The sequence below is a fragment of the Dermacentor andersoni genome, chromosome 5 (genome assembly GCF_023375885.2).
Source record: "Dermacentor andersoni chromosome 5, qqDerAnde1_hic_scaffold, whole genome shotgun sequence".
NCBI classification, from domain to species: domain Eukaryota; kingdom Metazoa; phylum Arthropoda; class Arachnida; order Ixodida; family Ixodidae; genus Dermacentor; species Dermacentor andersoni.
The window spans coordinates 90,401,918-90,417,736 of NC_092818.1; the positions used below are offsets into that span (position 1 = coordinate 90,401,918).

The following is a 15,819-nucleotide window of genomic DNA, read 5'->3' on the forward strand; positions in this document are numbered from 1 at the left end:
TCATTTTCGCAAGCACAGGGTAGCCAGCCGGTATGAGAAGTGGCTAACCTCCCTGTCTTTCCGTCTATTTATCCTCCTCCTCCTCTTGGTAGCATTGTTCAAGTGGCAGTACAGCTGACAGAAAACGGCTAGACCTTGTTTAGCGTCAGCCTAGTTAATTAAGGGCTCTAGTCGCAATAGAAGGGTGCGCTGCATTATTGCTCGTGCTGATTTTTTACAGTGAATAGTTGCAGACGCTCATAGACAGAAAGCTATATAGACAGAAAGCCTGATATTATTAGCTTCGCAATCGACTGGTTACACTCTACACTGACTGCGGGAATGCCTGGTGAAAGATGACTTTGAGTTTTTAACATTTTTGCACTGCTGCACATGCGTCTAATGGAGAAGCACTACACTCTTACTGAGCCCTTAAAATTGTTTGCTCTGTAGACTTCCTTAAATGTCAGTCATGCGGCAGTACGTTACTTATTATGGCTATAGGTAGCGCGCTAGAGGTTTGGCTTACTAAACGAATTGCATCTAGTGCGTAGGGGCAGAATCAATGCTCAGCTTTGATAAAGACGCCTGCTTGCGGCCGATATTAGCAACATTCAAACCGCTTACCCCACATCTACTTGAATGCATCTTTAAGAGCGATGCGTTTGTTTCCTATAACAGGAGATAATAGCTACAAAATTCGTTTACACGTCTTACTAAACGAATGAACAAGAACAGAAACAACATTACATTCGTTGTTATAATCACCTGTGGTGTACCTACTGTACGTGCAATGATTATGCGTCTGACCATTACCAACTGATTTGGGCAGTACTTCCTGTTACTCGACCAGTTGCTTTCGGCGTCATCACTTTAGTACGATTTCAGTGGGCTGTACGTAAGGCGGGTGTGTAATGAAACGCAACGGTTTCTCAATAAAGCAATCTCCTCAAGCGGCGTTCTAAAGTTTCTTATAAGTATGCGCGGTCAGGCTAGAAGCGAAACTCGTCAAAGAATATATGCCACCGACATCGCAAGTACCTTAATGTGTGAACGAGATTTGGAGAAACTCCATGAAGCTTTGGTGGAGAAGTGGATATGAGAGGATAAAAGCGATAAGCGCGAATAAAAAGAATTTTTTTTTAAGTCTGCGGATACTTCCGCCGTTAATTCGTTGCGCCATTAACTTCAACACGCAAGCTTGTTCCCTTTTTTTTTCTCCTTAGAGGCGACAAACTCATTTTTGTTAAACCCTTATCTTTCGACCTCACGGCACGCACGCCGTAGAATTTTTTCGGTGAGGACTTTTTCTGTGGTTTAATCACTGCAGCAGATATTCTTGGGTCTCAAACATACGCCTGTTTTGCCACCGAACCTATTTGTTCCGTAAAGTGGCATACTAAAAAAAAAGAAAGAAAGAAAGCACGCCCACGCTGCGAAGTTTCTGTCTGTAGATACTCAGTCTGTAGATATTCGGTCTCATCCGCCCCGTGAGAACTTTGGTGTCAAGCTCATGCCTCCTTCACAAATTATTCGTAACATTACGAGTTTACTTTGTGGACGTCGTCTCATACCATTTTTATATTTAATTAGGAAGACCTAGAGCGTTGTCCTTTTGACTTCATTAATGTAAAAGGAGAGGATAATTTATTACAGAACAAGAGAGGTATACCTCAGCTGTTATGCTGTGGCCTGGTACTCTGAATAGAGGAAGGAGGAAAGGGCATCTAAAAAGAGTGATGGAAAGAACTGCCTATATGTACAGTAACCACTTAACACATTGGTCTCTCTAAAATCTGAATTCGAGTCCGGCGCGCTTTTGTAAGTGTAAACGTTTTTCTGCGGTGTGGCCATACCTTGGAGCCAAACCCCTGGCAATGGTTGCCTTCCGGTGCCTGCTATAGTACAAACCAAACCTGCGTCTTCCGCTGTGTCAAGTACTGAGAACATTCACACATCAATTTTACAAAGTCTCGGACACCTGGCATTGTTGACAGCTCGGCCGGTCCCCACGGCCGATAAATTGGGCGTAGCGTCGAGTGAAGACGAAATCCTGGCGATCGCGGTGACTCATATTTGCTTCGGTTGGGTTGACTTTAGTTTCGGCTACGCTTGGGGGAGAGAGCAAATGATAAAGGAAAGGTAGGGAGGTTAACAAGGACTGAGCCCGGTTGGCTACCCTACACTGGGGAAAGGGAAAAGGGGACGGAAAGATTAAAAGAAGAAGAGAAAGTCTACTGGGTATATCGTTCGGTCACTCAGTTCGGATCACAAACGCTGACTCAAACCAGTAGCCTTCAAATATCGCAGCAGAGCTTTTGTGGCCTTTTGTAGCTGCGATATGCGAGGCCATGGTCCCAAGATCTTCTTCAAGGTGAACGGTGTTCTATCTAGCTGATTGAGAGCTGTGCAGAGGTCATGTCTTTCGTTTTGAAAAGATGGGCAGTAGCACAGTAGATGTTCTATAGTTTCCTCGGCACCGCAGGCATTACAGTCGGCGCTGTCAGTCATTCCAATCAAAACCGTATATGCATTGGTGAATGCGACGCCCAAGCGTAAGCGGCACAGCATTGTTTCTTCATTTCGCAGAAGCCCTGGTAACAGCCGCAGTTGCATAGAGGGGTCGAGGGAATGCAATCGTTCTTGGGTGAATTCAGGTGTGTGCCACTTCTCTAATGTCATACGGTGTGCTGCTACCTTGCTTAGGTGTTGGGCTGCGTCGGTCCGCGATAAAGGTACAGAAACAAGGGTTGCTCCTTCGTGTGCTTTCCTAGCAGCTTCGTCAGCGAGGTCGTTGCCGGAGATACCGCAGTGGCCAGGCAGCCACTAAAACACGACATCGTGTCCTTTCGCTATCATACGATGGTGCATTTCTCGTATCTCCGACACTAGTTGTTCACACGACCCGCGACGAAGAGATGACAGAAGACATTGTAAGGCCGCCTTCGAATCGCAGAATATTGCCCACCGATTAGCGGGTTGGTTGTTAATGTAATCAACGGCACCTCGGAGGGCAACAAGCTCCGATGTGGTCGATGTTGTCATATGAGGAATCTTGTATCGGACGCTAATTGATCGTGATGGTATAACCACTGCGCCGGTGGAGCTGGTCTGAGTGGAAGAGCCATCCGTATATATGTGGACTCGGTCAAAGTAGAAAGTGTTCAAACAATCCAGAGCTGCTTGCTTCAGGGCCAAGGTAGGCAGGTCGGTCTTCTTCCTTATCCCTGGAACCGTGAGACGCACTTGAGGTTGCTCTAAACACCACAAAGCTGAGGTTGAACGTGCTGAGGGTGTGAAGCCCGATGGCAGACAGGCACGATGGATGCTGACCTCGTTGGAGAAGGACGCCTGTGGTCGTCGTTCTGGCAGGCAGGCAAGAGAGCTTGATTGCATGCGTGAAACATGACGAACATGGGCCCTAAGCGTGTCGATGCTAATGTAAGTCGCGATCGGATGGTCTCGAGCCATTATAATGGTTCCTGCTGTTGAGGCGCTCCTCGGAAGTCCTAGGCAAACACGTAGTGCCTGTGCTTGCACGCTCTGTAGTTCTCGAAGATTTGACTTGCATGTTTTAGCAAGCACGGGAGAACTGTAACGTAGCAATCCGATGAAAAGTGCTCGATATAACTGTAGCATGGAGCCCACTGAGGATCCCCATGTTTTCCCGGCGATAAACTTGAAGACATGAACAATAGATGTGAGCTTCTTCTTCAAGTGGGCAACATGAGGGCTCCAAGAGAGGTCCCGGTCCACAATGACACCCAAAAACCGATGATTTCTCTTGTAGGAGATAGGCTGGCCATTAATGCACACTGGATAATGAGACATTGGTTTTCGTGTGAAAGCGACTAACGCACATTTTTCTGTAGAGATGGTAAGGCCTTGTGTGTGAAGATAGTGAGATGCCTGTGTTGCTGCTTTCTGGAGCCTTGCGCGAACCTGCAGACGAGTGACCGCTGATGACCAGATGCAGATGTCGTCGGCGTAGATTGAGACACTCACTGTTTCCGGTAGGGATTCGGCCAGCCCAAGAAGCGCGAGGTTGAAAAGAATAGGGCTTAGAACCCCCCCTTGGGGAACTCCTCGGCATGTGGAGTGGTCGGTAGTGGGACCATCTTCCGTACGTACGAACATGGACCTTTGTGTCAAGTAGTTTCTGATCCATCGATATACTCGCCCTCCTAGTTCAATTGTCAAAAGTGCGTCTAGAATGGGTTGATGGGAAACGTTGTCGTAAGCGCCTTTCACGTCCAGAAAGAGCGCTACTGATAATCGTTTCCAAGATTTTTGCTGTTCTACAGATGACACTAAATCGATGACGCTGTCAATTGATGAACGGCCTCGTCGAAATCCCGCCATAGAATCAGGGTAAATCTTATGGTGTTCTAGGTACCATTCGAGGCGCATGAGGATCATGCGTTCCATGAGTTTCCCGACGCAGCTTTCAAGTGCTATAGGCCGATATGATGCCAGTTCGAGCGGCGACTTTCCTGCTTTTAGTAGCGGTACCAGGCGGCTGCGTTTCCACTCCTGTGGGACGACACCATCTTGCCATGAACTATTAAAAAGGCTGAGGAGTTCTCTTCGTGCTTCTCAGCCTAGGTGGCGCAAAGCAGTATATGTTATGCCATCGGGCCCTGGTGAAGACGAACACCTACAGAGCGCCATAGCAGCTTCTAATTCTTCCATAGAGAATGGAGCCTCCATGCTGGTATCTCGTGGACCGGGGATGTCGCTTAAAGCCATGTCAGGGACTAAAACTGTGCCGCCGGCGATTTGCGCGCAAAATTCCTCTGCAACGTCTATCTCGCGGCGGTTTTGATAGAGAGCGAGGGCGTTAAAAGGGTGTCGTTGCTGGGGTCTTGAGAAAAGACCCCGTAGGGTACGCCACACACGGGACAATGGCTTGCGGGGGTCTAGTGACTCGCAAAAGCATTTCCATCTTTGATCCGCTAGCTTATCCATTCGGCGTCTTATCTTCTTTTGCATGCGCCGAGCTTCTCTAAGGTCAAGAATTGACTTTGTGCGCCTGTACCTCCTTTCAGCACGGCGGCGTATTGTACGAAGCCTTTCCAATTCAATGTCATTCTCTGTACGCTTTTTCGAATGTGTGAAGCAACGCGTGCAATCTTGCATTGCGTCTGCAATTATGTCTTCTAATCTGCGTGCGATATGTTTCTTGCAGGTGTCTTCTACTCGATCTTGAAAGACTGACCAATCGATTTGACGAGATACATCCGGTAATGCGGCGTCTAGACCATTGATTCTCACATAGGTCGGAATATGATCACTTCCATGGGTTTCAATATCAGTGAACCACTGCACGCTCGAAGTCAGGCAACGTGACACCAAAGTCAAGTCAAGGCAGCTACTGTACGTTGTTCCTCGCAGAAATGTCGGACTTCCGTCATTTAGAAGACACAGGTTGTGGCCTGATGCAAATGATATTAGTGACCTGCCCCTCGAATTTATCCTGGAGCTTCCCCATATATGGTGGTGAGCGTTGAAGTCCCCTGTTATTATCCAAGGACCGGGAGTAGTAGCCATAATATCTTGTAGTCTTTTGCTGTCAAACTGACTTGTTGGGGATAGGTAGACGCCAATAATAGTAAAAGACAGCCTCTTCTTTTTCACAGTAACACAGACGTATTGGTTACCGTCGTGTGGCGCTACGGGTTGCGAAAAATACGTTAGGTCCTTGCGAATATAAACCAGAACCTTACTACTACGGGCACACGTTGTTGAAACAAAAGGTTCATATCCTGATAGTCTTATGGAGGCTGATAAGTTCGGTTCACAGATCACCAGTATAGGAAAGTGGTAGTCAAACACGAACTGTCGAAAATCCGAAATACGTGACCTTAGGCCTCTCGCATTCCATTGGAATATGGAGGCACTTCTCACATCATCCCGGAACGATCGCTGTTGCTGTCGATGAGCCATGGTTCTGCTGTAGAAGTTCTCAAGCACTGGACTTCTGAAGGCTCGCTAGAACCGGATTGATGGCATCCAGCACTTGCAACGCACTTCGAGCTGTTGGTGTCTGTATCTTGTCCAGAAGAACACGAATAGCACTCACCAGAGAGCTGATCATGACAACAATTTTTTGATCTTGGTCCGTCAGTTTTTCAGGAACAGTCGAAGTGTCCCTTGCTGTAGAAGTCTGATTTCGCTCAGTAGGAGCATGTAGCCTCGGGAGTGCAGGCCACGCGTCAGCAGCAGGGCTGTTCGTTGCATCTTTGTCCTTTGAGCTGACTGCGTTTGGCCTGGGCGGAGGAGTGGGTGGCAGTGTACGTGGTTGGCGCTCTGCAGAGGCTTTGAAGGTTCGTGATCGACGTCGGCGACGCGATCGTCGCCGCCTAATAGATGTTGCTGCATCTCGGTGAGACGAGCGGTCTCTAACCATTTTCCTCAATATTGCCATTTCCTTGCGAACTAACGGCTACGCTTGAGTTTTGCTTCGGATATGCAACATTAAGTATCGAGACCTTTTCTTGGCACACATATGAAGATTCGCCAAGTTTTGAGAGCGAATGTTTCCACATCGCTGGTCTGTTGTGCCACTAAAATTAATGTCCAGTATATTGCGTCCAAACAAAGCAAGGGTATTGGCGAAATCCCATCCAGAGAGTCCAGAAACATCCTCATATTTTACCCGCCTCGGTGGCTCAGTTGCTGCGGCCTAGCGCTGCAGAGCACGAGGACGCGGGTTCGCTTCCCGCTATCGGCTACGGTGGCCGCATTTCAATAAGCGCTGACTTCAAATAACTCGTGTATGGTACTGTAGGTGCAAGTTAAACAACTCCAGGTACTCAAACTCCTTGCGGAGCTCTCCCATATACGACGTCACTCATAACCGCCTGTGCAGCGGCTGAACATTAAACCTCATAGTCGATGTTTTTTTACGTTTAGCGAGAAATAATATCGCCATCGTTGAGATCGAGTACAGTGCATCAAATCGGCCACGACTGTTTACGGGAGTACAAAGTAAGTCTGATAATGGTCGTTTACTCGTTCATTGCGGTAGAAGTTATTCAGATCTGGCACACAGTTGGAATGTATATGAAGGGAAGCTTTAGTGAAGTAGTTAATTCAATCCCGTACAACAAACGGCTATGCGTTTTTCTGAAATCGCATGCAGCGTGTAACCTCATTCAATGTTTATGGTTTCCCACTGCAAAGGTAACAACTAAAATATCATAAAAAGTTCATGCTTATCTATTACAACGCTAACAAGCATGTCGAAATGAAAACACTCACTCAGGCCGATGGACAGTGCAAGACGTCTACGCAGCTACGCTGTAAATTATAGCACTTACCTTCAAGGTCATAGAGATTTTATAATTTTTGACCAGCCATCAGCGTCATTCCGACAAGAATTTTTAATCGCAATGAACACTGAGAGAAATAGAAGACCACGAATACCACATGATAAAAAATATTACTCGTGATAATAACGAGATTTCATTGGTTGCTTTGTGTAGTACGTCAGGATGTACACCTAAAAAATGACGGCCTACCGTCATTTTAATGGTTAAATGCTTGCAGATAGAGCTACGAAGATATTTCCCGTCATTTAGTGTAGCATTTTTTTTATTGTATGTCACGACGATGAAGGTGATGTATAACGCTTGGTGAAACAAGAAAGGTGATGAAAGATGTAGACACACACAAGTACGGCACATATCCAGGTAAACTGAACGATTTGGTGCTGGTATCACGTTGGCACACACCGATTATGGAAGATTAGCCAAGAACGGGCAAGTAGTTAGTTGCACATTTAGCGGAGTGATAAATCAACGGAAATCAAGTAAGTCCACCAATCAATTGAATAATGTGCGCCATTCCATTTACAGGTCGGCGTGCATTTACCCGAAACTATTACCCGAAATTCTTTGTTCAGGCTTCATGTAGATTTTTTTTCCTCGTGTTTGTTTTGAAGAACAGAAGTATGCTTGTATACTTGCGCTTCTTTGTCGATCAACGTGCAAGCGTAATTGAGTACGTTCGCTGGTACTAGCATTTGGTGGGCATATGACCTTTGTACGCATATATCCAGATACATATCAACCAAGATCCTAACCTTAACAGCACGCAGCAGCCACGACAAACTTGGGAAAATAGGAAAGAAATCGTCTAAAAATGTCCCCACTTAGGTTTGCTCCTGCGAACCAGCTATGTATTTTGGTATATTTCCGGGCAGGTTGCAGCTCACTTCGTTCGACACTTGCCTCCGAAGCCCCTCCTTTGTTGATCTAAATGACGCCGGGCATGAACGTGCCCAAGGCGGTCATTGCGTTTCCTTCGATGCATTTACGAATGGCGTAATTTAAATCAAGCAAAAGAGTTGTTCTTGGTTGTTTTGCGCAATATCTTTCTTGCGAAATGTTCAGAATCTCCAGGAATTAAAGTGCATTCACAGTCTAAACGTTTTAAAATATTTGCTGGCTATATAAGGTGACCTTACATGTCATCGTGTGTTTTGGGAAGGCTTCCTCACGTATGAAAAAAAAAAGAATTGTTAACTGGTAAAGAAGTATGCACGAAGCAAAACGCGCAACCACGTTTCCAGAAAATGTCTGAGTCATCTTGTTTTTGTAAAAGTAATCTTATGAGGTTCGCTGTTATCCTAAAATTAGACAAAAATTTCTAGACCACGTCATTGCAGCTAAGAAAGCGGCGTTACAAAAATAGTTTGTATATCATAGTTACTACGGGTGTGAAACGCTCGTTCACTATAAATTTGCATCCCTATTCTTGAATCAGTATACTCAGCGTCTCCTGCTGCATCGTGACGTTTTGTTTTTCTAAGAAGCCATTGCTTTCCTTGCAGAGAATGAAGGAGTCGGAATAAGACATCGCACAACGAGTGAGTAATCTTTATTTCTTTTTTTTCTTTTTCAGCTGTAGAACTGAACATCAAGAACGAAGTATCTTGGTCAAGCCGCCAGAGAGAAAAATACATCCGAAATAGGGAACGAAACAAACCTCACAGACGTTGCCAAAACGTAGTTGAATACGCCATAGGTATTTGTACGTTCTCCACTTATGTTTTGTCTCAGCAAGGACATTACACAAAAAACTTTAAATTTCGCAACGCGTCTAGGCCATTTCCAATCTCCTAGCGCCATAATATGTCGCGTACAAAATGCTAATGCAGTCATGTTTCCTCAATCAAGGGCTTCACGTTTACTGTTCACTAATATTCACTATCCCGCCATAGCGTTATAGTCCTTACAGCTCAAAACTCCCCTATAAACTAGTAAAATGGTTCCGCAATTTTTACCACTAAATTGAAGTCCCGCACGTTCTATCCGCATAGAGAGTAGCTCTTTCTACAGCTTGCGCGAAAAATTCCTATGATGGTCCACCTCATCGCAACAACTTTTACTATCAAATCGTTCTTCTCTTCCGCCTACCCACGCTCGAATGATATGTGGTGTGTGATATGAAACCGGACAATGAAAGACAAAATTGCAGAGCTGAAAAATGTTAAAAGGTGCCGCTTTTCTCGTTTCGCTTTAAGCGTGGACACTGTGCCTACCAGTAATACACTATAACCACAGGGCTCCGTGACATTTTCTATGCACATATTTGCAGCAACCCTCGTTTGTTACGACAAAAGACCTTGATTCAAACTGTTCTATTCTTACTTTGCAGTAATATACTTTTATTCAAAGAGTGTCCAGAAAACGTGTTCAGACAGGCAAAATATCGTCTTTGCATATTCAGCCTTCCTTATGGACTTTTTCTAGCTTCCCAAGTGCAAAAACATCTACATGAGTTTTTGCTTCACTTCTGTTGTTTTTTGCCCGGCTCGTCGAGAAGCTTGTAAGCAGACGTGGTCATAGAGTTTTCCGAACGGGCTACTTTCACCATTCTAAAGCAAAGGAAAGAAAATGTAATAAAATAGAAACTACTGCGATGTCATATTTTATTGCTTTCTTTAGTAGGTTTGAACGAACGACGTGTCCAGGCATAAAAGACCCTAGTGGATTTTCCTAAAGGACACTTTCATTTCCGCGCATTTATCATTTCGCTGTTGAGCGGTTACGATGGCCCACTGCCTGCTGTTCATGTACTTGCGAACTGGTAAGTGATAAATATGAAGATTCTCTTCTGAAACGCTCTTCTTTTCTGGGTTTTTGCAAGCCTAAAATATATATAGTGCATACTCCCGAGCATATTTCTTGCGGTGTCCCCGTGAGATCACGAATATCTCTCTTTTTTTTAACGCTTCTTACAACTGCTGCGAATTCCTGGTACAGTATTTTTGACGTGAAAAGATCGTTTCCAGCTCAGCTATTTTTTCTCGCAGGCATTCAACAGCAGTGAGACGGAGACTGCACGTTATAAAAGAATATAGAGGCGGGGCAGGGGGAGGTGGCGGGCGGGGGCTTACGTTATCTAGGTATGAATTCTAGCAACTATGAAAGAAAGACCTCTCCTGAATAAATGGGGTACTTCTTGGGCCACCGTGGCAATATATAGAACTTTAGCGATGTTCCTGAAACACAATTTACCTCAAGCATAGAAAATGAGCTTAATCAATTTAAGGTTGCCCACGATCCTGATGTGTAGTTATTTTCCCAAGCTGCCGTTCAAAATGTAATCTCACCCAAGCATGCAATAATAAAGAGCATTTAGCAGTAAAGGGAGAAAAGAAGGGAGGCTAACGGGTTCAATTTTCGTTAACCATGACCATGTCAGTAAAACGTATGCCATAACTTTCGTATGCTTTTCTTTTTGAATGTTATACCTTCGGGCCTGGCGCGAAACCCTTCGTCTTGAGCGCACACACGCACACACACGCACACACGCACGCACGCGCACACACACACACGGTGAAATTGTCGTCCACACGACCGTAGCATTCAGATTCATGGATCCAAACAAATTTTTCGTAGCATTCAGATTCATGGATCCAAACAAATTTTTCTTTCAGTGTGAAGCTGTCTTTCTGAAAATAGCACATGGGTTTGATTTGTCGATTTGTGCAACAGAAAGGTGGATGACAATGTCTCCGTGACGAATGTGTTCTCCAACAAATCTTTCCACCTTGTAAAGGCAAGCCTGGTGTAATTTCACTTAGTGTTTTTTTTTTTTTTTTCGGAGAGGCTAGACGCTAGATGTGGCAAATATGGCCGATGATACTGATACAATTGGAATGAGCGGACAGCTATTTGGAACAAAGGTGTTTACTGCTAGAAGCGCCTTGAGTCACACTGCATGACTTTAGCGACGCCGAGCGGCAATTTTCATAGCTAAGGATGTCTTTGTTTTTCTTGTGCTCAGTGTTACGTTGAAATGTTTACTGCCTCTGCCATAGTATCTTTCATTTCCTCCACAGCTCCGTCTCCTGCCTGATTAGTTCATCAGAGCAAACTAGAACCGTGGTTTCACGATTTCTATTTGCACAAAGTCAGACCCTGTGCATCGCTAAATGCATCCGGAAGTACACATGCGTAGCTGGTAACCAATTTGAAATGTATTGCGTATGACAGATCATTCGTGCTATAATAAAGCAACACAATTGGTGCGAAGGGAACCAAAACGATGCCCAAAGGCAATTATGCTCTTAAGTTTGAATGGATATGGCGAACTAAGCGAACAAAAAGAGGAAGAGTAATTGCAGATCGTCCGCCGTGGCTTATTTCAAGCCGCCAGAAGCAAGTCTTTCATCGAGCTACAAAACAACATCGCAATTAACTACGTTCTTTGGGGAAAGGTGGTGGTGCAGCGAGAAGCTCTAAACTCTTACAATTACCGTCACGTGTTGGGCGAGTCCCAGTAGTGCCGTGGAGTTTTCTTTCGGGTAAGTCGCAGTCCGGTCACGCTTTTGCTTGTCGTTGGAACAGGTGTGGGATTCTACATCGGCGATCCATGCATACAGACCTGCAGCAGCGTCTTGCACCACGTGTTCTGCAACCACACTTCTCGACGCTGCGAGTGCAGGCGTGAGCATCCCGTTAACATAAACAACAGGCAATGCGTCAAAGGTACGTGTACGAATGTGAACCACCTTGGGAGGCACGCATGTCTCCTTGAGCGCGTATCGCATACGTGCTGTCGAGCACGAAAATTTGCCAGACAGACCGTTTCACACAGCTGTGAACTTCTGCTAGACCCATACTGCATGTACACGCCTGCGCAGCTGACGGTACCTTACGGAGCCGCCTGCGCCGGTTCTCGGTCCAGACGTGACTACTGAGTTCGAGTTACCCCTCCCAAGCGCCGACGGATGCATGGTTACAGCCTAGTCGAGCGCGCTGTAAGAGTGCTTTACTCGCACGTCGTACTTGACTTTATTGGTATTTTGATTCATTGTAATGTCTATTGCGAAAGTGAAAATATTTGTCTGCCCTTCAGCCAACATTTAAAAGCGCTTATTTACAAAGGAGCAACTGCACGAAAACTGGCGCACTGTTAGATACCTCAGCAATTATTTACCTTTTGGGCGCGTTCCTTCCTTTATTTTGGAGACCATGCAAATGAAGAATGGTCGGGTTAATCGAGTGCGAGCTTAGCGAACCTTTTAAGTGCTCTCTCATAGAGCCTTCGAGTGTGAAGGGTGTATCTTGAGCGGTCGCCTCGAGATCAGTTGAAGGTTTTCTTTTTCTTTGCTTTTAGCACGAAAGTGTGTTATGGCGGGCTGCACGAGGAGTTTCTCGCGGGTATACACGTCACTGAAATGGTGTCACTAAAATAACGCGCTAATTTTCTACCATCGCAGCAAGATGGCGCAATTTCGCCATTCTTTCACCTTTGTTGTCTGATGGCCTGCCAAAACGACGCAGTTTCACCACAGAACACCCGTAATACTGATCGCCAATTCAGCAAATCGTACTGTCGCGCACGGGAGTGCCCTGGGGCGACGATGATTGGATGATTTGCTGAGTTCGCCATTAGAGAAGGGAAGCTGTAACTTCCACAGTGCAACGTAAATAAGAGTAGCTGTGACGTCGCAAACTAAAGTATACGATTGAGACATGGCGCTGTCAGTTAGAAACCGATATTATTGTTACGTAGTGAGCAATATCACCCCTGCGGTTGCGGCTAGTGGATCTGCTCGCGTTCCTCGCTCGTCGGTTTTCGGTGTTTTGTTACCCCTTTCGGGGCAGTATCCGTGTGTACGGTATCCTAACATCACGATAAATCTCTTTATTAGGTCGCCAGGTTACCGAGAAGCCTTAACTGGCAAAAAAGCAGTTCAGACAAGTGAGCTTACGTTGTTAATTGTCAGCGGTAATCGAAACAGCGCTCGCCCACAATTTTTTGTACAGGTCAGATGGACTTAAAAAATCTATGAGCACTTTGCTGAGCTAAACTGCGATAAACGAAAGCTTTTCTATGATGGCCTCTTGCTGTTGTGTGAACTGTTCTGCTACCGGACGCCGCCGTGGCAGCGAGCATGGGATGCAATCACAGCCATATGGCTGCAAGGTTTGTCGTCGATGTGCGCGCACCCCCACGCGCATGTCCGTGCTTTTCTCCTTGCTCCCCTCGCCGGTATCACCGCTTTCCTGCGTCCACCACGGACTGCGCGCGGACACTCATGGGCCACTAAAGGCTTACACCTTAATACTGTCAGTCACTGAGTTTGCGACATACAGAAGCACAAACAGCCATCTATTTAATAGAATTGAAAGCTGAAATCTAGGCATTGTTTCTGATTGTGCTTGTTATGCTGGTTAAAGCCGGGATAACGAATATTCAGAGAACGGTATTTATGTTAGGCTACCTCGTACTGTTACGTGCTGTCCTTCTTGATGTGTTTCACATTTACGTATATTGTCTGCGTTTGACGATTTCCGGTAGACTACAAAATTACGGGCGATGCTTAGAACGTTCTATGAATATGAAGGCGAAAGCCTTATTTGGACCATCGGTTGACCTGCTATTGAACTTTCCGTTGAACTTCCTACATTCTAACTTCTACATTCCCAGAGCGCCTACGTCGCATTAGGGCCGCGTGTTTTTCTATCCGGGCCGCTACCGCAGCTTCATCCATCGCCGCTTCCTCCCGACGGCGGTTACGGCAAACGGCATTCCGAGCTGCTCTAGCCTCTTCCGCCATGGCGTACTTACTCGGTCTTCCCCGCCCGCGAATAGGGCCTGGTGTGTCATAACCCATAGCGATGTGCAATGAAGCTGCGACATGTATATGTCGCCCACGCGGCGACATGTACAAAACACACAAGCGTCCTCCCGCCGTTTCAAAACCGTTCTGCGGGCGGCGCCGCTAAAATTTCCCTCATCCTCCTGCGTATCACTTCTGCCCAACAGAAAAATTTGTCCGTCACGTAAGACCATGAATGAATGATGCTCTCTTAATCAATCGCACATGCTTCAGTTAATTTATGTACCTCACAACGCGACCTTGAAACATTGAGATCTAAGGTTTTCGCCATATCGCTGTGAGCTCGCTGCTATAAACACAACAGCGTTCCTCCTTAATTGCTCTTGGAATGTTCTGCTCTGAGCGGAACTTACCGTAAGCGTCAAGATAACGTTATCAGATAATTCACTGACCACTGACCAGCACCAACGGCTTCCGTTCGGTCTCATCTTGTGCACCATCGAAGTGCGACGCCTGCGATGTCACTGGCCATGCGCCTCGTCATGACAGCGTTGTGAGACGCCTGCTAGGTAGTTATCGCGGGGCTGTTTCTTCGAGCCAGCCGAAGTTCTGGAGTTCTGTGCTGCGTTACGCCGAGGGGTGTCAACGCAACCTCAGACCTTGCAATTACTGTCAATGAGTCACCCTGGACGAAACTGCGAAACTTCTTGCTGGAGTGCTCGTATAAATAATAGAGCAATGCAATAATATTTACTGACTTTGTGAAGTCCGCTGCATAGTAGAGAAATAAGCAGTGAAATGGAAGGTTTATTGTTCACATAGATAGTTGTGCCGAAAGTCGAAAAAAGAAAACACGACGTATGTTTCACATACAGACGCTAAGATACAGTGGTCTAACACTGCGTACCTGTAAGCGAATAAAGTGTATAAAGACCCTAGAAATAGACCAGGTTCGTTTGCATGGCGAAGGTGGTCACATATAAACGGGGGATGCCAGTTAGCGGTCGTGGAGGTTGACACGAAACATTTTCTACACAAGGAATGCCAGCTAGCTTTTGCTTGAAATATTTAATTAGGACCTCATGGCGATAGTTATGCCGGAAACGTTTACTACCGAAGTACTGGGAACTTCAACTGCTCCTTTCTTAGTTTAATGAAAATTGTTAGTCCCGCATTCTTGTAGCAGCCGTTTGAACCAATTGCACACAATTAGCCGGACTCACCGGTGTGCGGGGTGGGGTACTCGTTTGATTATCAGGACCTCCATTCCCGTCAATGGAGCCAGCAGCATCAATCCAATCCTGCAATACGCTATCTTGAAGAGCCACCGTACTTGTTCAAGTGAATGAAAAAGTTACACCTTCATATGTAATAAGCATTATAGGAAACCACATCATAAACACCTAAAGACAATATTATTTACATTTCTTTAATACCCTTTAAGGTAATACTTCCGAGTGCAAGTAAATATAGCCACTATGACTGAATCGGCTACATGCAAACGCTTGCTTATAATTGGTATAAAAGAAAATTGATAGAGATCCCACGCTGCGTAGGGATAGATAGGTACACGTAGGAATCGTACATGGGAACAGCACTTGCATGCATGTTCCTCAGCTGTTCCGGAAGATTTCATGATCTAACAAGGCAAAGCGGCGCATTACGACAATAGACGTTCTGCAGTTCAAGTGACGAACGCATCTCTCAGCCACCATGGTGGACCTTCAAAGCCAGCAGAAATTTTGCTCAGCAATGTA

At 45.8% G+C, this 15,819-nt stretch overlaps 1 protein-coding gene across 1 annotated transcript in view; it reads left to right on the forward strand.

Moving 5' to 3' along the window:
- Positions 1-15,819, forward strand: part of LOC126532002 (uncharacterized) — a 73,015-nt gene that overhangs the window by 33,167 nt on the left and 24,029 nt on the right. The window contains exons 2-3 of the mRNA XM_055070833.2: positions 8,816-8,851; positions 11,841-11,981. Of these exons, the coding sequence (XP_054926808.2) occupies positions 8,816-8,851; positions 11,841-11,981 (177 nt within the window). The remainder of the gene's footprint in view (positions 1-8,815; positions 8,852-11,840; positions 11,982-15,819) is intronic.